We start from the raw sequence: 27677 nt of genomic DNA, 5'->3' as shown, positions 1-27677 counted from the left end.
AGAGAGAGAGGCCCCCATTCACCCACACGTAGAGGAGAGGGAACTCAGTAGTCAAGCCACGGAAATACTCGATTCAAGATGGCGAGGGGGACAAGTGGAGTATTTGGTGGCTTGGGAGGGGGAACCAGAATCGGAAAACACGTGGGTTCCGGCGGAAAACATTAGGGATGAGTATCTCCGGGGGGAGTTTAATGTCAGGTTCCCAAGGAAGCCCAAACCAACAGTGAGGTTCTGGGAGGAGCAGTTTGGCACCACAGACGAGGAAGAAGATTTTATGGGGTTTCCGGCCTCTGAGGAGGAGGGAGGAGAGGTATCCGAGGGAGAGGAATCGGACTGGGAAGAGTACCCAGTGCGAAGAGATAGCAACAGGTGGAGAGCAATGTTTGAATCTTCGGAGGAGGGGGAGAGCTCCTTCCGGGGACTCCCCACATCACCGTCAGGGGAAAGGGAGGAATTTAGGCCAAAGGAACGGGACGGAGGTGAGGGGGGTCCTGGGGGGGGAGGTAGATGTCAGGGAACTGCCATCGGAGCGGATAGTGGAGGTAAGGCTCCCCAACGATGCAGGAGAAGGTACCAGCAGGGGGAGAGAGAATACTTCCTTTGAGGAAGGGAATAGGAGTGACACCAGGAAGCAAGGGGAAACTGCGGAGAGAGGGCTCCAAGACTCTTCCACAGAGACCAGCGGGGAGAGCACAGGACCTCCGTTGGGCACGGCCACTCTGTGCAGGAGACTTCCACGCAGGGAGGCGAGGAGGAGACTTGCTGTCAAAGAGTTTCTATGTTGGAAGAAGTTCAGGAAACACCCACTGACGACCAAACTCTAAGACTATTCTCGAATCTGTCGGAAGATCTAACGTCTTTTTTCTCTGTCCCGACGCATAAAATAAATCGAACACAAAGGAAGATAGGTGCATTGTGGTTCAATAGTGCTTGTAACAGGCTAGACAACTTCTTGGTAACATCTACAAAGAGTATAAAGCCTCCGGGGCAACGGTCTTGCCAAAAGAATATTTCCAAGCAAAATCGGCCTACAAGCAAATTCAAAAGGGAGCCAGACAGGAATGGCAAGTGAATCAATGGCGGGCAATCATAGAAGCCTCATCATCACGGAACTCCAGACAATTTTGGCTCCTGGTAAATAAAAGAACTAAAAGATACCCTTTAACTATTATTCCTGCCCCGGTTTGGGAATCTTACTTAAAAAATTACTTTGCCACAACTGACTGTATTGCTAACACAAGAGATGAATCTCAAGATCAGCTTCCCCTCTGGCCCCCCACCGATCCGGAAGACATCCATGACTTGATCGTTAAACTCAAAACAGGGAAAGCGCCTGGGCCAGACCTGATCCCGGCAGAAGCTATAAAATACCACGCGGACTGGTGGGCCAAAGTTCTGGCGACCATCTTCGATGCCGTTAACAACTCTGGAATGATCCCGGAAGTATGGAAGGACGCTGTTATCGTTCCAATCCACAAAAAGGGCTCACCAGATGACCCGGGGAATTACAGAAATATCAGTCTGCTCTCAATAGTGGGGAAACTGTATGCCCGCTTCCTGTTGAACAGACTTATCCAATGGGCCGAAGAGAAAAAATTAATTGGGCCCGAACAAGCTGGATTCCGCCCAAAGCAGTCAACAATTAATCATATTCTAATTTTACAGCATCTTGCCTGGAAATATTCCACCCCAAAGGGTGGCCAACTCTGTGTGGCATTCATTGACCTAAAGGCAGCATTCGATAGTATCCCCAGGAGCATCCTCTGGGAAAAACTCACCCGCTGGGGCATCGACAGAAGGCTTCTCTGGCTAATAATCAAACTCCATGAGAAGTCAGCGGCTAGAGTGAGACTCACCCCGGAGGGTGATCTCACCAATTCAATTCCCATTAACAGAGGTGTCCGACAGGGTTGTATATTGGCTCCATTCCTGTTCAATTTGTTCATAAGCGATATGAGGACTCCCCTAATAGAGGCTCAAGAAAGGATTCATGCACCCCGCCTAGCACTTTATCGCTGCCCCTTGTTACTATATGCGGATGACGCAGTCATTCTTTCCTTTTCTAGAGTAGGTCTCAGGAGGGCCTTAAAATTTTTTGGATCATACTGTAACACAAATTCCCTTACAATTAATTATGGAAAATCCAAGATCCTGATTTTCTCAAAGAGCCGGAAACTCCATAATTGGAGAATTGATGGGAGAGTCATCGAACAAGTCTATAGATTCCAATACTTGGGAGTCTGGTTACAACATAACCTTAGATGGAAGGCCCATGTAGCCTATGTTACAAATAGAGCCAAAGCTATCTCCTTGGCGATCTTGCGATTCTTCTTCACTGATGGGGCCCTTCATATCCCATCGGCGTTGAAAGTCTTCAAGGCCAAGGTGATCCCGACAATTGCCTATGCCATCTCAATTTGGGGGACTTTTGTCAATCTATCTCACCTAGAGGTTATTCAAAATCAGTTTTTAAGAGGGATATTGAAACTGCCCAACTGTGTAAGTAATACAGCGTTACGCATGGAACTTAATACTGTATCCCTGGAAAACGCTCTGTGGAAGCACATACTATGTCACTGGTTATCTCTATGGCACAATCTCCCAAACTTGTACTTGATACAATGTATGTGGAGAGACGATTTCCAGAGCCCATGGGTAAAAAATTTACAGCTGAAAATTACGGCAATGGGAATCTCCCCATCCAAATTACTAGAGCAGGACATAGTTCCAGCTAAAAGAACAGTAACCTGTAAACTAGAGGAGATGGACTTGCAGCAGAAAATGGTCTTGGGCAATGGTACCTGCTCACCTCTAAACCTTGGTTTATTACCCCTCTTAAGGCTCCCAGACTATTTGAATTCCTTAACTTCTTCGGCTCATAGATATGCCTTTGTAAAGGCAAGATTCAACACCTTCCCATCGAACGTCCTGAGAAATAGATTCTCCAATGGACAGATATCGCTCTTATGTGATTGTAATTGTGGGGCACCGGAATCGTTGCATCACATAATTTTTGATTGTGCTTTTCACTCATCGGCCAGGAGCAAGTTCCTTGCTTAATATCTAAAGGGAATTGCCGATGATACGAATGAAGCCAAACTGAGATATCTATTAAATGATGATGACCCCCTAAGATCACTCACGGTTGCCAGATTCTTGATCAGCGTCCTATCCCTAAAGAAGAGAAACGGACTCCTGTGCGGCTCAGAAAATCCCTTTAAACCATGATCTATGTTTTAGGATGTAACTAGGTGATATCACCACTGATGTCTTCTATTAATTTATGAGCAGAGGGTGATGTTTATGTTACAAATTTATTGTAATGTATGATGTTGGTCTTTTGTTTTTGTTCTGCTTTGGTTCTTGTCTGTTTTTTGTAAGTTTTGGCGGTTTTAAATTTGGAGGTTCAAGTACATTATGTTGGTATGGGAAACTGTCGTGTGACGGGCCAATGGCCGTAATAAAGATCAATCCAATCCAATCCAACGCCCACTGACGGATTCTGCCAGCGACTGACACAGCCATGGAGAAAGGGCTGTCCAGCCAGGGAAAGGTTTTGCCAGGCTACGTTGCCTAGAACAGTAGCACCCTTTACGCACAAGCAACCCCAATATCCTTTACAACACCCCTAGGGGCATTTGAGTACTTAGTTATGCCTTTTGGATTACAGTCAGGCTCCGCCTGTTTTCAAGCTTTCATGCACCACGTGTTGGGGTCTCTGCTTTACAAGAACTGCGTAGCCTTCTTGGACGGCGTCTTAATTTATTCGGACAACGAGGAGCAACATGTCAGAGACGTCAGGGAAGTGTTACAATGATTGCAGAAGCACCAGTTGTGGGTCAAGCTAGAAAAATGTCAGTTTCACGCCAGAGAAGTCGAGTTTCTGGGCTACAAGTTATCTGACAAAGGCCTAGCGATGGACCCAAGCAAGGTGCAAGCAGTGTTGGAGTGGAAGGCTCCCAAAACACGGAAGGACGTGCAAAGGTTCCTAGGGTTCAGCAACTTCTACAGGAAGTTCATCAAGAACTTCGCCCACTTGACGGCACCCATCACGGATTGTCTCAGTAGCAAAAGGAAGTTCGTGTGGACAGAGGAAGCCCAGCAATCCTTTGAAAAACTGAAGAAGGCCTTCGCGTCGGAAGAGCAACTCCTGCACGTAGATTTGGAGAGACCCATGAGGTCCGACAGGGCCATCGGGGCGGTCCTCTTGCAGCCAGGGAGGAGCAAGCAGGAATGGAAACTGTGTGCCTTTTTCTCGAGGAAGCTGAGCAAGTCGGAGCAAAACTATACCGTGTATGACCGAGAACTGCTTGCGATCTACACGGCCTTTCGTCGTTGGCATCATCTACTGATAGGAGCGCAACACCAAATCCAGGTTTGCACAGATCACAAGAACTTAGAGTACTGGAGGACTGCATGAGTACTCAACCAGAGACAGATTCGATGGGCACAGGAGTTCTCCAAGTTTTCCTTCGAAATCCGGTATGTGCCAGGAGAGGAAAACGTAAGAGCAGACGCTCTCTCCTGGAAGCCGGAGTACTTGGAAGGAGAGGGGCCGCCGGAGACACGACACGTGATCCCCGAGGACCGATGGGTGTGTGTGGGAACCTTGGTGGGGAAACGAGAACTGGCCGGGCTTACCAGAAACGATGTGTTCGCACAAACTAAAATCCGGGAACTCCGAAACGGAAGAGTGGCCCAAGAAGGGTTTGAGGAGAAGGAAGGGGTGCTGTACTATAAAGGGGCGCTGTATGTACCGGGGGAGACCCTGAGGGGAAAGGTACTCAAACAACTTCACGACAACCCCACAGCTGGGCACTTTGGACAGCACAAAACCATGATGCTGGTCACCAGGCAGTTCTGGTGGCCCACGGTGAGGGAGGAGGGAGGATGTACGGGAATATGTACGGGGGTGCGACCGCTGCCAAAGGGCAAAGGGGGAGCGGGCTGCCCCCGCAGGATTACTGGAACCCTTACCCACACCAGGAAAACCCTGGGAACCCAAAACAACCTTTTTGGCTTTGTTTAGGCTTTTTACACTTCGCTTTGCTAGGGTTAGGGTGAATGAACACGGAAAAAACAATCCAAGCTTATTCGTCCTCTTTCTATTGAGATGGAACCAAAACACCTATGCTTGATTTGGGCTGATAACAAACATGTCTGCGATTTTTGGGTGAATGTGCATTCTAACCCCAAAAACACCAATTTGAAATAACCCCAATCACAGCTTTATCATCTTCTTTTTATGAAGATGGAATCCAAAACACCTTTTTGCTTTGGTTGGGGGTGATTCTGGTGCACACCCAAAAAACACCATGCGAATTGAAATAAGCCCAATCAAAGCTTATTCGTCGTCTTTCTACGCATATGGAAGCGAAAAGACGGTGTTGTGCTATTTTGGTCTCATTCCACACTGTCAGGGGCTCAGGGACTGAGTCACAGGAGAAGGAGGAGATGGAGAGCGAAGGGGAACAATCGAAGGGGAGCGCAGGAGGGTATGACAGTGACCAGAGAGATTCCCTGAGTCTCTCCAGCGAATCAGAAGATTCCCAGAAGGAGGCCCCCAGGGTCAGGGCAAGGGGGGCCAGTGGGGAGTCGCCAAGCGGCAGCTGGAAATCAGGGCTAGCTTCCCCACCAGAGCGCAGCGGGGGGGAAGAATCCCACAGATTAGAACAAAAGCCTCCTCCTGCAGGAGGAGGGAGTGAGGCAGGACTGACCACACCTCCGTCAGAGAGTGGAGGGGCGGAGGAGAGAGCAGGGCCGGCCAGCCTCCCTGAAGGAGAAAGCAGTGAAGGGAGCAGTGTAGCCGTTAGGAGGAAAGTGGGCAGCTGGGCGCATGCGCCAAGTTCAAATGTAGAGGCGCGCGGGACAGCAGAAAATCCGGATTGGGAGCCAGGTCCCAAAGCCCGCCGGAGACAGGGGGAGGAGTCAGAAGAATCCGCCTCCGAAGAGTCCAGGAGGGTTGGAACCCCAGAGGGCAGGAGGACCCGGAGGCGAAAGGAGCAGAGGGAGGAAAGGAAGAGGTGGAGCAAAGCTCGGGTATTGAACTGGTGTAAAGGAGGGGCGGATTCAGACGGAACTTCGCCTGTCTAAGGACTCAGACGTAGCGCTGCGCGCCACGGATGTCAAACCAACAATGAACCACAATAAAGACTTTTGTTTATAAAGAGCAACTGGCGTTGGTCCTTTGTGAGCTGGGACCGGAGGCAGCCGCTGACAGTAAGTTCCGTCTCCTAAAAATTAACCCTCGCAGCGCGAGTTGGCGCGGAGAGGGGCAAGACTTGGTGTTTTGCGAGCTCACAAAGAGAGGGAAAGATGGCTACAGAAGGGAAGATGGCACAGCTGGAAAAAGCGGTTGAGACGCTTTACGCAGAGCTGGAAGTTTCCAGGAAGAGAGAGGAGGAAGCAGCGAAGTTCTGCAAGGATCTGCGAACCAGGTGGGAAAAATTGGGCAAGGAAGGGCTGCCGGGAACCAGACCGGAGGGAGTTGGCCTCGGAAAGTGGGGGGGCAGCATTGTAGCCCACTTTGATGGAAACCTGCAGCAGTACCCTAACTTCAGAGCAGATGTACTTTTTGCGCTCAGATTGCTTCGGAAGGACTTTAGAGATGAGGAGGAAAAAGTGGGATTTATCATAACTCACTTGCATGGAGAAGCAAGATCCTGGCTGCGCAATTTATGGCGCGACAATGATCCTGCCCTCCAGAATTCAGACGCTTTCATAGCGGCTATGGACGCTTGTTTCCAGTCTACCACAGATGTAGACGTGGCTAGAAGAGAGATGCACGGCTTACGGCAGGGCAAAGCAACAGTAAGACAATATCACTCCCGCTTTTTTTGAGTTGGTAAATACGCTACGCTGGCAAAAAGACTCTGCAGCAGTGAGGGATCTGTTCTGGGAGGGGCTAAACGCTTCCGTGAAAGATGAGCTGGCCAGGGGAGATAGACCTAGCACCACGGCAGAAGTCGTTCAGAGAGCGCTCACAATAGGAGTGAGAATGGAGGAACGCCCCTGGGGCAGAGATGAGGGTCGCTTCGCACGCACACCGGCCAGAGCACCTCCCTTCATGCCCAGGGAGACTGAACGCGCGAACTCCACGCCTCCATTGGGGGAGGGAGAAGAACCGATGGAGTTGCGCAGCGTTAAGGCTCAGACAGCGACCAGAGCCCTAACACCAGGAGCAGCCAAGACGAAAACTCCTAGAGGGAGCAGGAAGTGCTTCATATGCGACAGTGCACAACACATGGCCAAAGAGTGTCCCCAGAGGATCCAGAAGCACACTGCAGCCTCAGCAACAGTAAAAGGAGATTTTCAGCAGGGGGAGGAGCAGCAGGGAAACGGCCAAGCCTGGTTGGAATCAGAGGCACTGGGGCCCAGCCAGGCAAGTTTCTGAAGCAGTCCCCAGAGATTCTGCAGCCCACAGACCCCCTCCCGCCCAAACCAGTGGTGCAACTCACTGCATCACTCCAGTTGCCCAATGGATTCACTCTGGAAGTCCCCATTACCATTGACTCTGGTAGCAATGCAGACTTTGTGGGGGTGGACTTCATCAAGCAGCACCGCATAGCGCTTCTACCGGCCACGATGCCCCTGAACGTCGTCACAGTCGATGGCAGGAAGCTGCTAGGGGGGCAAGTGGTACAGCAAACACCACCTATGGTGATGCAAATTGGGAATCATCGCGAAGTCATCAGTTTTAACGTCACTCACCTATCAGACACGCCCATAGTGTTGGGCATGAGTTGGCTGGATAGGCACAGCCCGGGATTGGCTTGGTACCAGCGCCAATTGACCTTCGGCTCCTCCTACTGCGCGGAACACTGCATCCAGCCCAGCCAAGAGGGGGAAGGGCAGGAGGATGAACCAGAGCTACACCTCAGCATGGTGCAGGCGGTACCAGACAAGTACAAGGAGTTTTTGGAAGTCTTCTGCGAGAAGGAAGCTGACAAGCTGCCTCCCCATCGGCCCTACGACTGCGCGATTGACCTCCTGCCGGGGGCGACGCTGCCGACGGGGAAGCTGTATTCCATGTCTGAGGACGAAAGGAAAGAACTCAGGGAGTTCATAGAGCTCAACTTGAAGCGGGGATTCATCCAAAAGTCCAAAGCAGTGGGGGGCAGTCCCGTATTCTTCGTGAAGAAAAAAGACACGCCTCAAAAGAGGCTTGTAGTTGATTTCAGAATCATAAACTCGAGGACAAAGCCCACGGCATTCCCCATGCCCAAGATCGACGACCTACTAGCGACGGTGAGGAAGGGGAGAATCTTCACCAAGCTGGATCTGCGAGGCGCATACAATCTGATACGCATGCGGGAGGGCGATGAGTGGAAGACGGCCATGTTTACGCCCTTAGGCACCTATGAATACAAAGTTATGCCCTTCGGCCTCCAAAATGGCTCTCACACGTTCCAAGCATTTATGAACCACGTGTTAGCGGGACTCCTCTACAAGAAGTGCGTCTGCTTCCTCGACGACATCCTGATCTTCTCGGAATCGCAGGAGGCTCACGAAGGGGACGTCAAGGAGGTCCTGCAGAGACTACGGGAGCACAAGCTTTACGCCAAGCTGGAAAAGTGCCAGTTCGACGTGAAGGAAGTGGATTTCCTGGGCTACAAGCTGTCCGACAAGGGACTCGCCATGGACAGCACCAAAGTCCGCTCGATGCTGGACTGGAAGAGCCCGCGCAATAGGAAGGAAGTCCAGAAGTTCGTCGGTTTCACCAACTTCTACCGCAAGTTCATCAAGGGCTTTGCGAAGGAGACGGCGGCTATCACGGACACCCTCAGCTCCAAGAAAAAGAAGTTCACCTGGACGGACCAGGCGGAGCAGTCTTTTCAGAGACTCAAGCGTCTCTTCGCGTCCAAGGAACAGCTGCTTCACGTCAACCCCGGCAGACCGCTGAGGATCGAGACTGACGCATCAGACAGAGCGGTGGGGGCGGTCCTGTTGCAGCAAGATCCGCAAGGGAACTGGAGGCCCTGCGCATTTTACTCCAGGAAGCTCAGCAAGTCGGAGCAGAACTACACAATCTGGGACAGGGAGTTGCTGGCCATTCATGCAGCCTTCAAAGCGTGGCGGCACTTCCTCATTGGAGCCAGACACACCGTGCAAGTCCGCACAGACCATAAGAACCTGGAGTACTGGCGCACGGCGAGGTTCCTGAACCAAAGACACATCCGTTGGGCGGAGTTCTTTGCGGATTTCGACTTCAGGATAGAATACATCCCGGGAGACAACAACGTCATGGCAGATGCACTTTCCAGGAAACCGCAGTATCTGGAGGAAGCGGCGCCGGCGGCAGCTAAACACATTTTCACACCGGCAGTGTGGAAGTGCTCGGCAGCCACCGTTGACCTGGACGCGGTACGTCGCGCGTTACAGACGGATCCATTCGCGCAATCCAAGATGGAAGAGGTGCGACAGGGCACAGCGAAGGACGCCGAGTTTCAGATCCGTGACGGACTGCTCATCCGCAAAGGGGCTCTATACGTGCCGGGAGACGACCTCCGCGCGAAAGTCCTGCAGCAGTTACACGACGCACCCAGCGCTGGACATTTCGGCAAGGACAAGACAGCGGAATTAGTAGCCAGAGACTTTTGGTGGCCCAAGATGAGGGGTGAAGTTGAGGATTACGTCGCTCGGTGTGACACTTGCCAAAGGGCCAAACCAGTACACAGGGCGCCGGCGGGACTGCTGGAACCGCTTCCGACGCCGTTTGAACCGTGGGAGAGAGTGGCCCTGGACTTTGTCACAGATTTACCCAGCTCGAGAGGCAAAACAGCGGTGCTTGTAGTAGTAGACCTGTTCACCAAGATGGCGCATTTCATTCCTTGCGCGAAGGTGGCCACGGCGGAACAAACCGCCAAGCTGTTCATAGACCACGTGTTCAGAGTTCACGGCTTGCCTAGGTCCATCCTATCCGACCGGGGGCGCCAGTTCATCTCGAGTTTCTGGCAGAAGCTGCTGGGCATCCTGAACGTCAAGATCAACTTAGCGTCGGCAAGACATCCGCAGACCAACGGACAAGCAGAGAGGGTCAACGCCATCATGCAGCAGTACTTGCGCTGCTACGCGAATCAACAACCCTCGACATGGGTGGACTACCTACCGCTGGCCGAGTTTGCCTACAACAACACGAAGCACGCGTCTACAGGGGTGACGCCGTTCTTCGCCAACAATGGACGGCATCCCAGAACCTTCCCGGGTTTGGAGACGAAAGGGGAGGGGGAGCCACAGGGGGCAGAGCACTTGGCAGCAGAGTTGCAGGAGGTCCACGAGCAACTCCGAAGGAACTTAGAACTAGCAAAACACGCCTACAAAGTGCAGGCAGACAGGCACAGGAGAGTCGGGGAAGACATCCAGGTGGGGGACTGGGTATGGTTAGCAGCCCAGGCAGTGCCCGCCAGAACGTTAGCTAAGAAGAAGCTTGGGCACAAGCAGCTAGGGCCTTACCAAGTCGAGGCACAAATCAACCCAGTAGCTTTCCAGTTGACCCTTCCGGAGGGTTCCAGAATGCACCCGGTCTTTCATAGGTCGGTGCTTACACCCTACAAGGCACCACACAGGTTTCAGGCGCCAGGGACCGCACCAGACCCACGCAGACAATCACCCACAGGGGGGGAGCCACGAAGGGCGACACCAATCAACGAGGTCACGGAGATTTTGGACTCGAGATGGGGGGAGGAGGGAGTTGAATATCTCCTTGCCGAGGAAGGTACCCCGGCAAGCGCCAACAGGTGGGTACCGGACTATGCCCTGGAGGAGCGCTATCTCAAAGACGAGTTTCATGCGCTCTTCCCCCAAAAACCCATGCCGGCAGATTTTTTCGACGACTGGCTTTTCACACCCACACTTTCGGCCAGCACGTTCCAGGGGTTCTCATCAGACGAGGAGGCGGAGCCGGGCTGGAGCACACCAAGAGGATCTTGTTCGGGGGTAGACACTGACCGTTCCTATTGGTGGGACGATCAGCCGGAGGAGGAATGGAGAAGGAAATGATTGAGGGGACCTTGGCACGCAGCTCCCGACGTACCGGAGGGTGGGGAGGACATGGACGTGTGGGGTGAGGATCAGGGGTTTGAGCACGAATACAAAGAGATGGAAGCGGAGGAGATAGACGTCGATGAGCACAGTACGGACTGGTTGGATCCAGCGGGAGGGCTGCACGACAGGGGCATCGAACAGTATCCAGCTCTCGCCCCCCAAGCACTGGAGAGCCCGGAACCCATGCCCGGAGAGGGGGAGGGGGGAAGGGGGGGCTTCGAGGGGGGGATGGATGTCAGGGGCTCAGGGACTGAGCCACAGGAGAAGGAGGAGATGGAGAGTGAAGGGGAACAATCGGAGGGGAGCGCAGGAGGGTATGACAGTGACCAGAGAGATTCCCTGAGTCTCTCCAGCGAATCAGAAGATTCCCAGAAGGAGGCCCCCAGGGTCAGGGCAAGGGGGGCCAGTGGGGAGTCGCCAAGCGGCAGCTGGAAATCAGGGCTAGCTTCCCCACCAGAGCGCAGCGGGGGGGAAGAATCCCACAGATTAGAACAAAAGCCTCCTCCTGCAGGAGGAGAGAGGGAGGCAGGACTGACCACGCCTCCGTCAGAGAGTGGAGGGGCGGAGGAGAGAGCAGGGCCGGCCAGCCTCCCTGAAGGAGAAAGCAGTGAAGGGAGCAGTGTAGCCGTTAGGAGGAAAGTGGGCGGCTGGCCGCGCGCGCCAAGTTCAAATGTAGAGGCGCGCGGGACAGCAGGAAATCCGGATTGGGAGCCAGGTCCCAAAGCCCGCCGGAGACAGGGGGAGGAGTCAGAAGAATCCGCCTCCGAAGAGTCCAGGAGGGTTGGGACCCCAGAGGGCAGGAGGACCCGGAGGCGAAAGGAGCAGAGGGAGGAAAGGAAGAGGTGGAGCAAAGCTCGGGTATTGAACTGGTGTAAAGGAGGGGCGGATTCAGACGGAACTTCGCCTGTCTAAGGACTCAGACGTAGCGCTGCGCGCCACGGATGTCAAACCAACAATGAACCACAATAAAGACTTTTGTTTATAAAGAGCAACTGGCGTTGGTCCTTTGTGAGCTGGGACCGGAGGCAGCCGCTGACACACACACTTTGCGATTTCTGGGCCAATGTGCATTAACACCAAAGAACACGATTTGAAATAAGCGAAATCCAAGATTCTTCTTTCTATGTTACTGGAACCCAAAACAACCTGTTTGGCTTTGTTTAGGCTTATTACACTTCGCTTTCCTATGGTTAGGGTTAGGGTTAGGGTGAATGAACATCGAAAGAAGAATCCAAGCTTATTCGTCCTCTTTCTATTGAGATGGAACCAAAACACCTATGCTTGATTTGGGCTGATAACAAACATTTCAACGGGAGCGCTGGGAGCCTTAAGCATCTTCATGTCCTCAAGGAGTGAGGCCATCTCTGTACTACCCTGCTGTGCTGTTTGCTGATTCTGTCCACTTAATGAGAGGCAAAATGGAGAAGCAAACATTACTGGTTAAAACAGCAGTCTAGAGGTGGTTGTGGGGGAATCAGTGGCAGGGAGAACCAGTGGCAGTCAAGGATCACAAGGGCTGGTGTCCAGCGACTTCTGGAGAGTTGCATGATACCCACCCCTGGTCTAGAATGCCACTTGATGAAGGAAAGGGAGGTAAATGTGTAACTTCCCAGAACTCAGCCCTAGTCTGCTTGGCAGTCCATCTCTAACACTTTCTAGTTGAACCCTCTCTGTTTTAGAATATTTTCAAGGTCAGGGAGTAATTGGAAGAGGAAGCTATAGAGATGAGGTTGCAAATCTTTTTTTAAAAAATAAGATTTTCGACATCATGAAGGGCGTAAATCATGGCAGTGTTGATTGTGTAGTATGCTGTGCTATACTGTAGATTGGAACATGAAAATGCATAGGACGTTTTCCAAATGGAAGCCTAGTTTTGCATAGCTGTTGCTGCAGGCTGCTAAACAGCAAGCAGTAATAAAAAGAGAACCCAAGTTAATTTTATAGACCCTCATTTCCCCCTTTTTATAAAGCTGATGGTATTGTGTCCAATGACATAAGGGTGTTTATATTTGGCTGTTCACTGTTCTTGCAGTTTATTTTTAGTATGCATCTAGCAGTGAGCAGTCTCTGGCAGTCTCTGGAGACAAAGCAGGCAGACCCCCATGTTGCAGATGGGGGAAATAGAGGAACAGTCTAAGAAGAAGAAGAAGAAGAAGAAGAAGAAGAAGAAGAAGAAGAAGAAGAAGAAGAAGAAGAAGAAGAAGAAGAAGAAGAAGAAGAAGAAGAAGAAGAAGAAGAATGTCATAATTTATTACTTATACCCTATCCATCTGGCCGGGTCTCCCCAGCCACTCTGGGCGGCTTCCAACAGGATATTAAAAACACAAGAAAAGATCAAACATTAAAAACTTCCCTACCACAGGGAAACTGCTGATGGTTGTTTCTGTAACTATCATTGCCTTTTTATCCAGCACTGACAAAAAGGACACAGGGCACCTGCACGTGGATTTTGCTCAAGCCGGGGATGATTTCTACGAGTGGGAATGCAAGCAGCGGATGCTGCAGAAGGATGGCAGAAAAACAGTTCCACCCTCCCCCCCACCTCCTGTTGTCCACTATTCGTATTATGAGTGCAGTATTGTTGCTGAGAAGTTAAAAGGTACATAGGGCTGTAGAATAATGCCCCAAACTGGCAGGCTGTTGCATGAGGATTGTGGCAGGTGGTTAGGAACATAGGAAGCTGTCCTGTACCCTATCAGATGAGTTATCTGTTTCTTACCCAGTACTGTATACTCTGACTGGCTGTGGTTCTCCAGGGTCTTGGAAGAAGAAGGATCTTTCTCATCACTTCCTACCTGATCCTTTTAACTGGGGACTCTAAGGATTGCACCCAAGACATTTTGCATGCAAAGCAGATGCTCTTCCACTGAGATGCGATCCATCCCATGTAGACATACAACAGATGAGTACATTGCAACTGTTTGTGGAATTAATCTCATCCACCCCAGCCTTTCAGAGTTTTGCCTTGCTTGGGTGGCTCATTTCATGCAGACCTATGCAAAACAGTAGTATTAATTAGACTGTTGCTTGTTATCTGAATGTCTCCAAGTGACTTAACTAATGTTTAATACATAAACGTAAATACATTATGCCATAAAAACATAACAAAAGAACCCCCATAGCAGCCACAGGAAGCTTTGGCAGAGCACTAGTAACAAAACAATATAATTTTAGCCTATCAAACATCTTACTATGTTTTTGTTTTTTAAACTCTCACACAGGGAGCGATGATTTAAATAATATTACTTGCAAAATGCACCAGTGCTTTGTACCTGAGCAGTGTTTCTCTCTTGGGTCAGATGATTCAAAGTGTTTGGAAGCGGTGCAGACACTGCTGGCCTGGATAGAGCGTGGGGAAGTGAACAGACGGACTGCAAACAACTTCTACTCAATGATCCAGTCAGTCAACAGCCACATCCACCGACTTACAAATGAGAAAGCAGCCCATGAAAAGGAAATGGAAGAAGCAAAGGAAAAGTTCAAGCTTGCACTCTCAGGAATTCTTGCTCAGTGTAAGTGTTTGGGGCTTGCAACCAGGATTTCAAAGTCTCACTTGATGGAAATGTACCATTTTTTGTTTTCTTTTTTTTTCCAGTTGAAGGTTGAACAAGAGAGAGAGACACAGATCCGGAACATACATTCCCTTTATTAGGAAACATATTTAGGTTTATTTCTTACAAATTTCTAAACCACCATGCTGCATTCGTACAAATGTCAAAGAAAACCAGAAAACATTTAAAAAAAGGAAAAAGATAACAAACCATTTAACAGATAAAATGCTGGATATTAAAATTAATTTTAAATGAATGAAAGGTTACCAGGTCATTAATGCTCAGTGGAAACAAGAAAATCTTACAAAGCTTCTGGAAAACTATCAAAATCTATCAAAAAATGGTCCCCAGACACAACAAACAAAAAAGCCCACAAAACTCCTACTGTGCACATTTTCTTTGGTAAACTAATGGTACAGTCTGGAGAGCATTCTTGGGTGATTATTAATGGGATGGGACAGGAAAGAACATGGTAGTGAGCCTTAGTAGATGTCATGTGCTTGCAGCATTCATACTGCATCAGGAGACAGACCACCTATTTCTGCACCAGCTGAAGCTTCTGAATTTTCTTTGAAGTGTCTTCTTAATTTCTGTTCATACTTGGGATGTGCAGGTATTTTCTGCCTTAGTGATGTTCCTACCCACAGGCTGCTCCTGTGTTAACCACAGCCTTGTAATTTTGGCGATTGCTGAGCGGCTTCGGCAACAAAGGTAGGTGTATAGCCAAATCCCTTATCTTCCTGTTCATTTGAGGAGCTACAGATCATCTTACTAAATGGGAGATTTAAGCCTTCAAGGTAATGTAATATCGCTGCATTTTTCCTTTTTCTCGTCACTTTAAACTTTATGTACAAAACATTTGATGCTCTTCTGAGCCCTGGGAGTGTTCTGCAGTTTTCATTGCCCTGTTGTTAACCAGGATCCATTTCCAACCAGGAGATTCTATTCCTATTGAATGTCCTGCAGAGCTTTCTCTCCTTCATTCTCTGGAACTGAGTAATTAGCCAACCAAGTCCCTGGCAGGCAGCAATGCTGCAATGCCTCACAGCTGGGGAAGCCGACACCTTAGCAGCCTCCTGGCCTTGATAATCTGATTTTAAGGTCACCTTGTTGTGGATCACAGCACAATGTGACCATTCATCTCCTGAGTGTACCAAGAGGATTCTGAAGTCCTTTACAGTTTGCTTAGTGTTTGTTTTTGAATTGTTTTATTCTGTTAACCTTAAAAAAATATATTGGTCCCGGATTCCAGAAGGAGGTACAGTAAGTAGCAACTGGGGGGAACCTCAGACCTGAATCCTGTCATGATGTTGGTGTTGGTCAATCTTTAGCCAGGGCAAGAGCAATTCAGTAGCCTCTCCAGTGTTCAAGCCAATCACCTGTGGCTATGGGATGGACTTTTAGCTCCTTTCAGGGAAGATAATCTTTCACATCTAAACCTTTTGGCTAGAAATTTGCAGGAATATGTTTTGGGAAAGGACCTGTATTACTTTACTGAATGTGGGGCAGCATATCATACTTTTCACATCACCAGCAGGGCCCTACTCTGGTGTTTAAAATAACATTCCATCCTGAGGAAAACTATGCATTGTAACTTCTCATATAAGCTGTGCAAATATGTACATGTGGTGATTTTTAAAAATAATCTAGTCATAAAACTGTTTCTCATGTAATGCTAAGCCAAATGCTCAGCACAAATGCATGAATGTGAGGCTTTTCAGAGAGGATATCTGTCAGGGAACTGGGGGCTGAGAAGGGGGAAATGATGGGAAAATACAGAGACAAGCCTCCGATCGTAAGTAGTTGCACCTCATCAGAGGGGGAGGATGATGAAGGGTTGTCAGGAAGCAATGAATCAGGGAGGGGGGAGCAATTTCTGGGGCTTAGCTCTTCACGTAAAAGAGGAAGGAAAAGAGGAGGGCTCCGGAAGTGGTTATGCTGGAGAAAACGAAAGGAACAGTCAGTCTCTGCAACTGATACCGAATGAGCCGGACGTGCTCTGGGAGCTCTGTGTGTAAATAGGAAAATGGACCTGTGATTTCCTCTCTGGGAGCCCATGCTAAACCATACGAGCAAACCAACCCATTGGGAATATTAAAGCTCCACTGGAAGTTACACTCCATTTCTTTTTGACTTCTGAGATTTTTCCAAGCCTATCACTGTGGTAGTAAGGACTAGAAACAGAATTAAAAACCAAAGGTCAGATTCAGTGTGCAGGATTTTGGGTCCAGTACTTATTTGCCGTTACAGATTTATGGAATACACCCAGCCCTATTTATGGCCCAATGTTTGTGAAGTGGGGAAAAAAATTCTCTCTCTCTCTCTCTCTTTCTCTTTCTCTCTCTCTCTGGCCAAGCATCTGTTTCTTTTTACACGAGTTTTTTCTTCCTCTTGAGTTTTTAAAGAAACTCCATTTTTTTAGAGCCGGTGTGATGTAGTGGTTAAGAGCGGTAGACTCGTAATCTGGGGAACTGGGTTCACTTCTCCGCTCCTCCACCTGCAGCTGCTGGGTGACCTTGGGCTAGTCACACTTCTTTGAAGTCTCTCAGCCCCACTCACCTCAAAGAGTGTTTGTTGTGGGGGAGGAAGGGAAAGGAGAATGTTGGCCGCTTTGAGACTCCTTCGGGTAGTGATAAAGCGGGATATCAAATCCAAACTCTTCTTCTTCTTTTGAGTGTTTAGTGTCACCCTCCTCATCAAGACAGCTTACTCTGTTAACTTGGCTTCTGCCTGATTGGACATACAAACAGATCTTGCCTGTTGTGCTGCTTTGATCTCCAAGTTCTGTGGCTCTAGTTTCTTCCTGAGCACCATCTTTCTCAGCTATAATTCCACCCAGCAAAGCATCATAAGAAAAAGATTCACTGGACCACCTGCCTGATCCCGCTCTCTTACTCCTTTCTCTTGCCCTCTCTGGATTATATTGTGGTCTGGTTTTGCCTGCTGATTTTGAAACTGCAGTCGAGCAGATAGTGGCCGTGTACCATTCCGCATCCAAACAAAAGGCTTGGGACCATTTCATGAAAGCACAACGTAAGAACATCAGCGTATGGTGCAAGCAAGCTGAGGTTGGTACTTCCTTTTACTTTTTGTTAGCTCTTTTTGGCCTATAGGCTTGCTTATAAAAGGATGGATTTTTCCAGCCTTGCCCTGGAAGGTAAGTAGCAACGCACATGGAGCTAAGTTCACAGCAAAACACAGCACGAGGAAGTTCAGGAGAGGAAGAGAACAGCCATTGGTGAACACTATTAAGACGAAGGACAGAATTATAGTGGGATATGAATGAAGCTCCTTAGAATTAGTTTTACTTGCATTTTTGGGCAGCATTATGCCCATGACCTAAAGATAGTAGCTCTGCTCTCTTCAGTTCTGAGGGCAGCCCTGTATAGGGAAGCTTTTTAATGTTTAACATTTTATTATGTTTTATATATGTTGAAAACCACCCAGAGAGGCTAGGGTGACCCAGTCAGATGGGCGCGGTATAATAATAGTAATAATAATAATAATAATAATAATAATAATAATAATAATAATAATAATTTAATTACTATTATACTAGGGTGGATTCAGGTGCTTTAAGACACACACAATAGTCATATAAAAACTTAGGTAGCTAGAACCATGGCAAGGAGGTCATCATCTGTAGCCTCCAATCATCTGAATGTCAGCTGTTTGGGAACATGGGGGGGGGGTGTCTTGCTGGTGGGCTTCCCATAAGCTTCTGGTTGACCACTGTGGGGACAGAATGTTGTTCTAGGTGGGCCTTCAATCTGATCTGCCAGGGCTCTTCTTAGGTTAAATGGCTGGAAAGATGTGGCAGTGCTAGCATTAGCCATGAGGCTGTAACAAGGCTACAAATGTCCCACGTGGGACAGACACTATGGAGAAAAGAGCAGTTGCGCTGGGTTCAAGTTGCAGATGAGATTGGGTTCATGTGAATAAGTATTCTTAGCTGTAATAGTTGAACAAAGGAGTATGGATTCTCTCCACACAATTGATGAGACCAGATGAACTACTGTCAGGTATGATTTAAAGAAGTTCTGCTATTGCAAGGATTTGACTCTTTGACCTATTCTGACTCTAAATTCTGGGCAACCATGCAGTCTGTCTGCTACTGAAGCCCACAGCAGAAACGGTGAATGTGCCAGGCATAATTTGAAGGAAGCTCCTAAGTGGTGGTGCAGTATAGAATTATGAAGAGGCTGAGTATTCTATATGATTTAGAAAGGGCTGGAGATTGACAGGTTTGTTTAAGAAAATCCAAAGAAGCTTTAAAAATGTTCAGTCATGCATTCAGTTGTCAGGCATGCAGAACTGAGAACATAGGAAACATGGAAATGAAGACAGTCCAAGTTCTTCCTCAGAAACTTCTGGTGTTGGACTCAAACTCCTATCAGCACCAGCCAGCATGGCCAATGGTCAGAAATGATAGGAGTTTTCATCCAACAACAACTGGAGGGCCATAACTTTGCCATAATGCCTTACAGTAAGACATACTTGCAAATGATTTAAGGATTCACATGAGACTGTGATATAGCTTAGTACTCAAACAGGCCATAACCAGTATTGATATTGTCAGGTGCTGGTGGTGGTTGCTCGTGAGTAACCAGGCAGGACACTGACCTGTCTTTTACAGGTTTTATTGGTGCAAACTATTTACAGTGCAGAACCCCAAAGTTCATGTCTGTCTTAGTCGCTTGCAGATTCCAAGAGTGCCCCCTTCCGGTTTCTCCCCCAGCATAAGAACTTAGACATCCCAAATCTCCGCCTCCCCTCCTTATGTTTCACCCCTCTGCGCAAGCAGGGCGACGGAAGCGGCATGTGTGCCTCCTGGCCAGCCAGGCTAGGTGAGGCGCTTGGGCTCTCCGTAGCATGTTCGATCCTTCCCTTCACCCTGCTACCCCCTTCCCCCTCTGCTCCACTGGAGGTGTGGCTTTCTCCACTGCCGGATGAGGAGCTGTCTCCCTTTCTCTCTTTGCCCTCTGACACATGTCGCATCCTCGTACATAGTCCCGCACATCCTCCCTTACCTTGGGCCACCAAAAATCCGCATAACTAACAACATTGCCTTGTGTTGCCCAAAGTGCCCAGCTTTAGGGTTGTCATGGAGCTGCTTGAGGACTCTGACCCTTAAGGGCTCCCCAGTACATACAGTGCCCCTTTGTAGAACAACAGCCCCCCTTTCTCCTCAAAGCCCCTATCTACTCCCAGCCCCTCCCTGAGCTCACCAAATTTCCTTTGAGCAAAGTCATTGTCTCTGGTGAGTCTCACCAGTTCTGCCTCCCCTGCCAGTGCTCCCCCACAGGTCCATTTGTTCTCCTGGAACATATGTCTGGCCACGGGGGACCCTTCATCTTCCATGTACTCAGGCTTCCGGGATAGCGCATCTGCCCTCACGTTCTGTGCATTTATCAGTGCCCATAACTGATTGTCTGATTAGGACGTATTGAATCTTAAAGTTAAAATTGGGGAAAAACTGCGCCCAACAGATAAGCCTCTGGCAGATCACATGCGCAGTGCGCCAATATTCCAAGTTCTTATGGTCTGTCCGCACCTGTATCTGCTGCTGTGCCCCAATCAGGAAGTGTCTCCACGGCTTAAAAGCCACATAAATGGCCAGCAATTCTTTGTCATAAATGGTGTAATTTTGCTGCGATTTGTTCAGCTTCCGGGAGAAAAAGGCACAAGGTCTCCAATCTCCTCCTGCATCTTGTTGCAACAGGACTGCGCCGATGGTCCGGTCTGAAGCGTCGGTCTCCACCCGCAAGGGCTTGTCAGGATCCATGTGCAGGAGCTGTTCCTCTGACGCAAATACCTTCTTTAAGCTTTCAAAGCCCTTCTGCACCTCCTTAGTCCACAGAAACCTTTTCTTCCCACTGAGACAAAGTTCTTGATAAACTTTCGGTAGAAGTTGCTGAAGCCCAGGAATCTCTACACATCCTTCTTCATCTTGGGGCTTTCTCAGTCTAATACAGCCTTCACCTTCTCCTGATCCATGGCAAGTCCCCTATCCGACAGCCAGTACCCCAGGAATTCAACCTCATGAGCATGAAACTGGCCTTTCTCCAGTTTCACCCATAACTGATGCTCTTTGAGATTCTCCAACACTTGCAGGATGTCCTCCACATGCTGCTCCTCATTCTCTGAAAAGACCAAGATGTCATACAAGAAGCAGACGCAGTTCCAGTACAGTAGGGAGCCCAGCACGTGATGCATGAAGGCCTGGAAATAGGGACTTCCGCTTTGTAGTCTGAAGGCATAACGAGATACTCAAATGCCCCTAACGGCGTAAACATGGTCGTCTTCTATTTGTCTCCTTCCCGCACCCTGATCTGGTTGTAAAAAGTTTGGTAAAAATTCTGCCCTGCCGTACTCTCGCCAATATGTCGTTGATGTGAGGCATGGGGAACGCAACAGGTTCCGTCAAGGAGTTGACAATCCTAAAGTGCAGCACTAGGCGGTGCTCTTTTGTCCCCTTTTTGTCCACAAAGAACACTGAGCTCCCCCCCACCTCCTTAGATTCTTGCATGAAACCTCTTCTCAAGTTCTTGTCAATAAATTCCTTCAGATCCTGTATCTCTTGCCCGCCAGCAGTCTGGCCCCTGGGACTAAATTGATCTGACAATCGTACAGCCTGTGTGGGGGTAACTTGTCAGCCTCCCACTCGCTGAAAACTTCCTCAAAATCCGCATACTGCTGAGGAATTCCCTTCTTTTCCCCCAGACCGCCGTAGCAATCTTGGCTTTCCTCTCCCGTGGCTCCTCCCCCCCAGACAGTGTTCCACACAGTGTGTCAACCCGAAGGTGAAGGATCACTGGTGCCACGACACCACCGGATCATGGAGCGCCAGCCAACTCATTCCCAGAATGATGGGAATGCCAAGGTGCCAAGGTGGCACACCCTGCCAAGGTGGCCACATGAAAAGCAATGGTCTCAGTGTGTTTGGAGACCCTCATTCTCATGGGGGGTGTCTGGTGTGTCACTCCCCCCCAGCAACTTTCTCCCATCAATGGTGGTGACTTGCAAGGGAAAGTCTAGTGGGAGTAGGTGCAACCGGTGCTCCAAGGCAAAGTCTCTGCTGAAGAAATTCGCACTGGCTCCTGAATCAACCAAGGCCTGCAGTTCCACTGGGTGGCCATTAGGGAGCTCCAGCACTACCTTGACTACTATGCCCGCCTGGGAAGGGCACGGTCGGGGCCCTTCTACTACGCGCCTGCCTGGTTGCTGCCCATGTTTACTGGCAGCCAGGCACTGTCATTTCCCTGCTGCTTGGGCTCTCCTCCTTCCTCCTTAGCCGCTGCCCCAATCATTCCTTACCAGCCTTTGCGCTGCAGGCAAGCCTTGGCAAAGTGTCCCAGCCGTTGGCAGAGGAAGCATTTCTTGGCTGACTTACAACCCCTTCCCTCCTTTTTGCTTGGAACCTGGCGTCTCAGGAATGTGGTTGCCATAGAAACGGTCCCCTCTGGCCTCTCGCCTTTCTTGTGCGCGCGCCTCCTGCCGAACACCAATAGCTAACACTGCTTTGGTCAGCTCATCCATCGATTTCAGCAGGCGTCCCCTGGAGAGCTCATCTTTCAAGTACGAATTTTATTTTTATTTTTTTTAAAGTTTTTTTATTGCGTTTCTTTCCATAATTTTGTACATTCCACACAAATACAGTAGATACAAGAAACAATTTTTTCTTTTTTAACAAAAAAAAACCAAAAAAAGAATAAATCCCTATTTGGACTTCCCCACCCCTTCCGGATCTGCGTTCTTTAAATTGACAATGTCAGCAATTTGTTACCTTATTTCATACCTTATTGTAACTTTCAATTGTTATGTATCCAAATTCAATGTATTGTATCTCAGTTTTAATGCCTTTAAAATAAACATAACATGTTCGATTCAATTTGTCTCCTTTTCTCTTTTATCACTTGTTTTACCATTTACTTAATCATAGTTGCTAAAGCATAACATTTCCTGATCATGCACTATCTTAGGATTCATACAGTTTGTAATATTTTTGCAAATAGTCTTTAAATTTTTTCCAGTCCCCCTCAATTGTTTCTTCATCCAAGTCTCGGATTCTGCCGGTCAGTTCAGCTATCTCCATGTAGTCCATCAACTGCGTCTGCCATTCCTCCAGCGTGGGCAAATCTTGTGTCTTCCAACTCTTTGCGATGAGTATTCTTGCTGCTGTGCTAGCATACATAAACAAAGTTCTGTCCTTCTTTGACATTTTCTGGTCCACCATACCCAGCAGGAAGGCCTCTGGTTTCTTGGGAAAGGTATACCTAAATACCTTTTTCAATTCGTTATAAATCATTTCCCAGAAGGCCCTCACTTTTGGGCAGGTCCACCAGAGATGGAAGAAGGTCCCCTCTGCCTCCTTACACTTCCAACATTTGTTGTCAGACAGGTGATGTATCTTAGCTAACTTGACTGGGGTCATGTACCACCGGTATATCATTTTCATAATGTTTTCCTTCAGGGCACTACATGCCGTGAATTTCATTCCGGTGTTCCATAACCTTTCCCAGTCTTCAAACATAATGTTGTGTCCAACATCCTGTGCCCATTTTATCATGGCAGATTTAACTATCTCATCCTGTGTATTCCACATAAGCAGCAAGTTATACATTCTCGATAGAATCTTGGTCTTTGGTTCTAACAATTCTGTCTCTAGTTTCGACTTTTCCACCTGGAAACCAACTTTTTTATCCATTTTAAAAACCTCTTGAATTTGAGCATAGTGTAACCAATCTCGCACCTTATTTTTTAGTTTATCCTGGCTCTGCAACTTCCAGTTATCTCCAATTTTTTCAATTAATTCCCAATATTTCGGCCAATAGGCCTCCATATTGGGTCTTTTTCGAGCCTTGGCCTCCACCGGTGATAACCACCTCGGTGTTTTGCTCTCTAATAAGTCTTTGTATTTCAACCAGACTGCAAAAATTGCTTTTCTGACAATATGGTTTTTGAACAATTTATGAACTTTAACCTTGTCATACCATAGGTATGCATGCCAACCAAAAGCAAAACCTTCCAGATCTAGGACATCAGTGTTTTCCAACAAGAACCAATCTTTCAGCCAGCAGAAGGCTGCAGCTTCATAGTACAACCTCAAGTCCGGCAGGGCAAACCCCCCTCTTTCTTTCGAGTCAGTTAATATTTTAAACTTTATTCGGGGCTTTTTGCCCTGCCAAACAAACCTGGATATATCCTTCTGCCATTTTCCAAAACATTCCATTCTGTCCACGATCTGTAAGGTTTGAAACAAAAACAACATTTTCGGCAATACATTCATTTTTATGGCTGCGATTCTTCCCAACAAGGAAAGTTTCAATCTTGACCAAATTTCTAAGTCCTTTTTAACTTCCAACCAACATTTCTCATAATTGTCTTTAAATAAATTCAAATTTTTGGAAGACAAATAGATCCCTAAGTATTTCACTTTTTTGACCACACTTAATTCTGTTTCTCTCTGAAACCCCTCTGTTTCTGTAAGTGTCAAATTCTTGGTCAGAACCTTAGTTTTTTGTTTGTTCAACTTAAATCCCGCCACCCGACCAAACTCAGATATAAGTTCAAGAACTCTTTTTGTACTGGATTCTGGCTCCTGCAGTGTCAAAACTAGATCATCTGCAAAAGCTTTCAGTTTATATTGTTTCACTCCGACCTCTATCCCTTGTACCGACCGGTCCTCCCTTATCATGTTCAGTAGCACCTCCAGGACTGAAATGAATAAAAGAGGGGATAGAGGGCACCCTTGTCGTGTCCCTTTTTCAATTTTAAATTCCTCCGTCACCACATTGTTCACTATTAGTTTAGCTTTCTGTTCTGAATAAATTGCTTGTATTCCATTTTCAAACCCCCGTCCCACTCCCATCCCTTCCAAATTTTTCTTCATAAACATCCAAGATATGTTGTCAAATGCTTTCTCCGCATCAATAAAAATTAACACCGCCCTTGTGTTCCTATTGGTTTGCAAAAGTTCCAAAATGTCAATGATGTTTCTGGTATTCTCATATAAATGTCTACCAGGGAGAAAGCCTGCTTGGTCTTTGTGAATTACTTCATTTAAGACCTTTTTAAGTCTACTTGCCAAAATGTCTGCAAATATTTTGTAATCCACATTCAGGAGTGAGATGGGACGGTAGTTCTTAAGCTGAGTCTTTTCAGATTCTGTCTTAGGTATCAATGTGATGAAAGCTTCTTTCCACGTTTCTGGTGCCCTCTTCCCATCCATGATCTGGTTGCATACCTCCAACAAAGGTTGTGTCAGATAATCCTTCAAAGTCTTGTAGTATTTGGAGGTAAGCCCATCCGGGCCTGGAGATTTGCCTAGTTGCATATTCTGAATGGCACCTTCTATTTCCTGTGAAGTTATTGTAGAGTTCAAGATTGATCTTTTATCTTGAGTTATTTTTGATAGTCCATTTGTCTTTAGAAATTGATCTATCTCTGATTCTTTCTGAGGCCCCTGTGCATAAAGTTCTTTAAAATATCTGTGGAAGCACTTCCTAATTTCTTCTGGTTTCTGCACCGTTCTTCCTTCAATCTCTAGATTTGTAACTGTGTTTAACTTTTGTCTTTTTTTCAGCTGCCAAGCTAGCAGCTTTCCACATTTATTTGCTGATTCAAACGATCTTTGCTTCATCTGTTTAATTTTCCATTCAATCTCCTGATTTATCAACTTAGAATATTCTGCTTGATGGAATTTGATTTCTCTCAGCACCTCCTTTGACTTTGGTTTAGTTCTCAATTTTTTCTCTCCTTGATGTATTTTCTCCAGTATTTTATCTTTCTTTCCATTCCAGAGCTTTTTCTTAATTGTGTTCTGTTGTATCAGAAACCCTCTCATAACGGCTTTGCTTGCGTCCCAGATCGTTCTTTTTTCTACTGTAGTATTCAGATTTATCTCAAAATAGTCCTTTAGCGTTTTTTGGGCCTTTTTCACAATCTCTTGATCTCTTAATAGTGTGTCATTCATTCTCCATCTGAAGGAACCGGATTGAATTAGTCTGAATTCTAATTTCAGAGCGTTGTGGTCGGAGCATGTTTTTGGGCAGATTTCCACCTTTCTGGTCTTGGGTGCCAGCCCTCTAGACATCCAGATTTGGTCGATCCTTGTCCAGGACAAGTGGGCCTCAGAGAAAAAAGTTCCTTCTTTACCTAGGGGGTTCTTTGTCCTCCATATGTCAATCAAATCCAAATTGTCAGTCAGTTCAAAAAAGGTTTTAGGCAGTCTACCGTCTGATGTTAAATTTTGACTTTGAGACTTATCCATATGTGTAGACACCACTCCATTCATATCTCCCATCATTATAATGTTAGTATAGTCCATATAGTCCAGCAAAATCTCATGCAGCTTCTTGAAAAATTCTGATTTCCCGTCGTTTGGAGCATATATTCCTAATATCAAAATTTTTTCTCCTTGTGTCTGGATTTCAATCGCCAAGATTCTTCCTTGTTCATCCTTAAATAAGAATTTGGGCGTCAGGCTCTCCTTAGCATAAATCACCACTCCTCTTTTCTTGACCTTATCTGATGAGATAAATTCTTGGCCTAGTCTTTTGTTAACCAAAACTTTTCTGTGGAGCCTGGTCACATGAGTTTCTTGTAGGCAAATAATGTCCAATTGTTCTTTCTTCAATATATGAAATATCTTCCTTCTTTTCTCCGGGGAATTTCCGCCATTTATATTCCAACTAAATAGCTGCAGAGACATCCTGTACTATTTTGTTACACCTAGAGTGGTGTATCTTCTTTATCCTCTGGTCCCGAAGGTATAGGCGTTCAAGTACGAATTTTAGCCCGCCTTAAAAAGCGCTTGCATGGGTTTGGACAACAAATCCCAGCCCAGCTTATGCACCAGCATCGCGAAATGGGACCAGTAGCTACAAACAGTCAGGGATCCCTGTTTGAGTGTAAGAAGCTCCTGCTGCGTGACATCCCCCTGAATTTTGCTGGTAAACATTGCATCCATCGCCTCATAAAATTTCCCTAAGTCCTGGAGGGCATTGTTTCCCACCGCTATTAGGGGCCTCATCCAGTCCCGAGCTGTGCCTTCAAAGTGGGAAACTGCGAATGCCACCCTCTCCTCATCATTGGCAAATTCCCTCCTTTGCAAGTCCAAGGCGTATTTAATCTCAGTCTTAAAGGCAAGGTATTCTTGAGGGTTCCCACCAAAATTGCTCACCAGTGATGGTACTTTTCTCCCCAACGGAATGGCCATGATCTGCTGGTCCTGCACTCTCCGCTCCTTCAGCCTCGCTGCGAGCTGAGCCACGTGCGCTTCCAGCTCTGCGTTCTTCTGCCTCAGGACCGCCACAATCCGAGCCACCTCTTCCCCAGTGCCTCTGCCTGCAGCCCCTCTGCTCTTTGCTCCTCCCGCTTCCCTGTATCCTCTTGATCCATCGTACCGCTCTTTACCACTACACGTGAGCAACCGCAAAGACTCCCGGCTTCTCCCCCAACATAGGAACTTAGACACCCCAAATTTCTGCCTCCCCTCCTTGCGTTTCACCCCTCTGCACAGGCTGGGCGACGGAAGTGGCGTGTGCACCTCCTGGCCAGCCAGGTTAGATGAGGCGCTTGGGCTCTCAGCAGCATCTTCGGGCCCTCTCCTCGTTTGGCTGCCCCCTTCCCTTGTTGGATAATGCTCAAGGTAAAGGTCCGGCAGGCCTCCGATGCGTATCTCTGCTTCTTTGAACCTCTGAGCACAGCAGAGTAAACACAGCGAATTGGCCTTCTGCCCTCTGTGCATGCATCGTGTGCATAAATCAAAGACTCCACTCAGCTTCTTTCTAAGATAGAAGCATTTATTTACAGCAGTATAAATCAGCCAGTGTCCGGCAGGAAAAACATCCTCCGTCTCGGACAAAAACAGAATACAGAACAAAGAAAGAGATCCCGGATGTGGATCTGTCCGCCCCCTCAGAGGCAGGACGAAGGAACTGAGCTGTTTAACCCTGTAAGCTCTGGTTCCCCTCACACTCCCTCTCGTCCTGCTCTGCGGGGGGATTGTAAGTATCACCACTTACCCAAAATCAAACCTTCACAGAACTCCCCATGATGCTGGAAGCTCAAAGGTTTCGT

At 47.8% G+C, this 27677-nt stretch overlaps 1 protein-coding gene across 1 annotated transcript; it reads left to right on the top strand.

Moving 5' to 3' along the window:
- Window positions 1-11097: 11097 nt before the first annotated feature.
- LOC144326437 (ecto-NOX disulfide-thiol exchanger 2-like) lies at window positions 11098-18712 on the top strand. Its single transcript, XM_077922989.1, has 5 exons — window positions 11098-11183; window positions 13455-13642; window positions 14343-14555; window positions 17556-17662; window positions 18698-18712. The coding sequence occupies exons 1-5, from the start codon at window positions 11098-11100 to the stop codon at window positions 18710-18712; spliced, it is 609 nt and encodes a 202-aa protein (XP_077779115.1).
- The last annotated feature ends 8965 nt before the right edge of the window (window positions 18713-27677 follow it).

This window comes from Podarcis muralis, chromosome W (assembly GCF_964188315.1).
Source record: "Podarcis muralis chromosome W, rPodMur119.hap1.1, whole genome shotgun sequence".
Taxonomy (NCBI): Eukaryota; Metazoa; Chordata; class Lepidosauria; order Squamata; family Lacertidae; genus Podarcis; species Podarcis muralis.
Note: the sequence above shows the minus strand (reverse complement) of the source record. Positions and strands in the feature narration are given on the sequence as shown.

What these genes read in the sequence shown, in the direction of transcription:
- LOC144326437 (XM_077922989.1), top strand. Translation starts at nt 11,098, where the DNA reads ATGGAAGCGGAGGAGATAGACGTCGATGAGCACAGTACGGACTGGTTG. An exon ending in CACGACAGGGGCATCGAACA is followed by an intron (nt 11,184 to 13,454) that starts GTATCCAGCTCT and finishes CTTTTTATCCAG; the next exon opens with CACTGACAAAAAGGACACAG. An exon ending in CTCAGGAATTCTTGCTCAGT is followed by an intron (nt 14,556 to 17,555) that starts GTAAGTGTTTGG and finishes TTGAAACTGCAG; the next exon opens with TCGAGCAGATAGTGGCCGTG.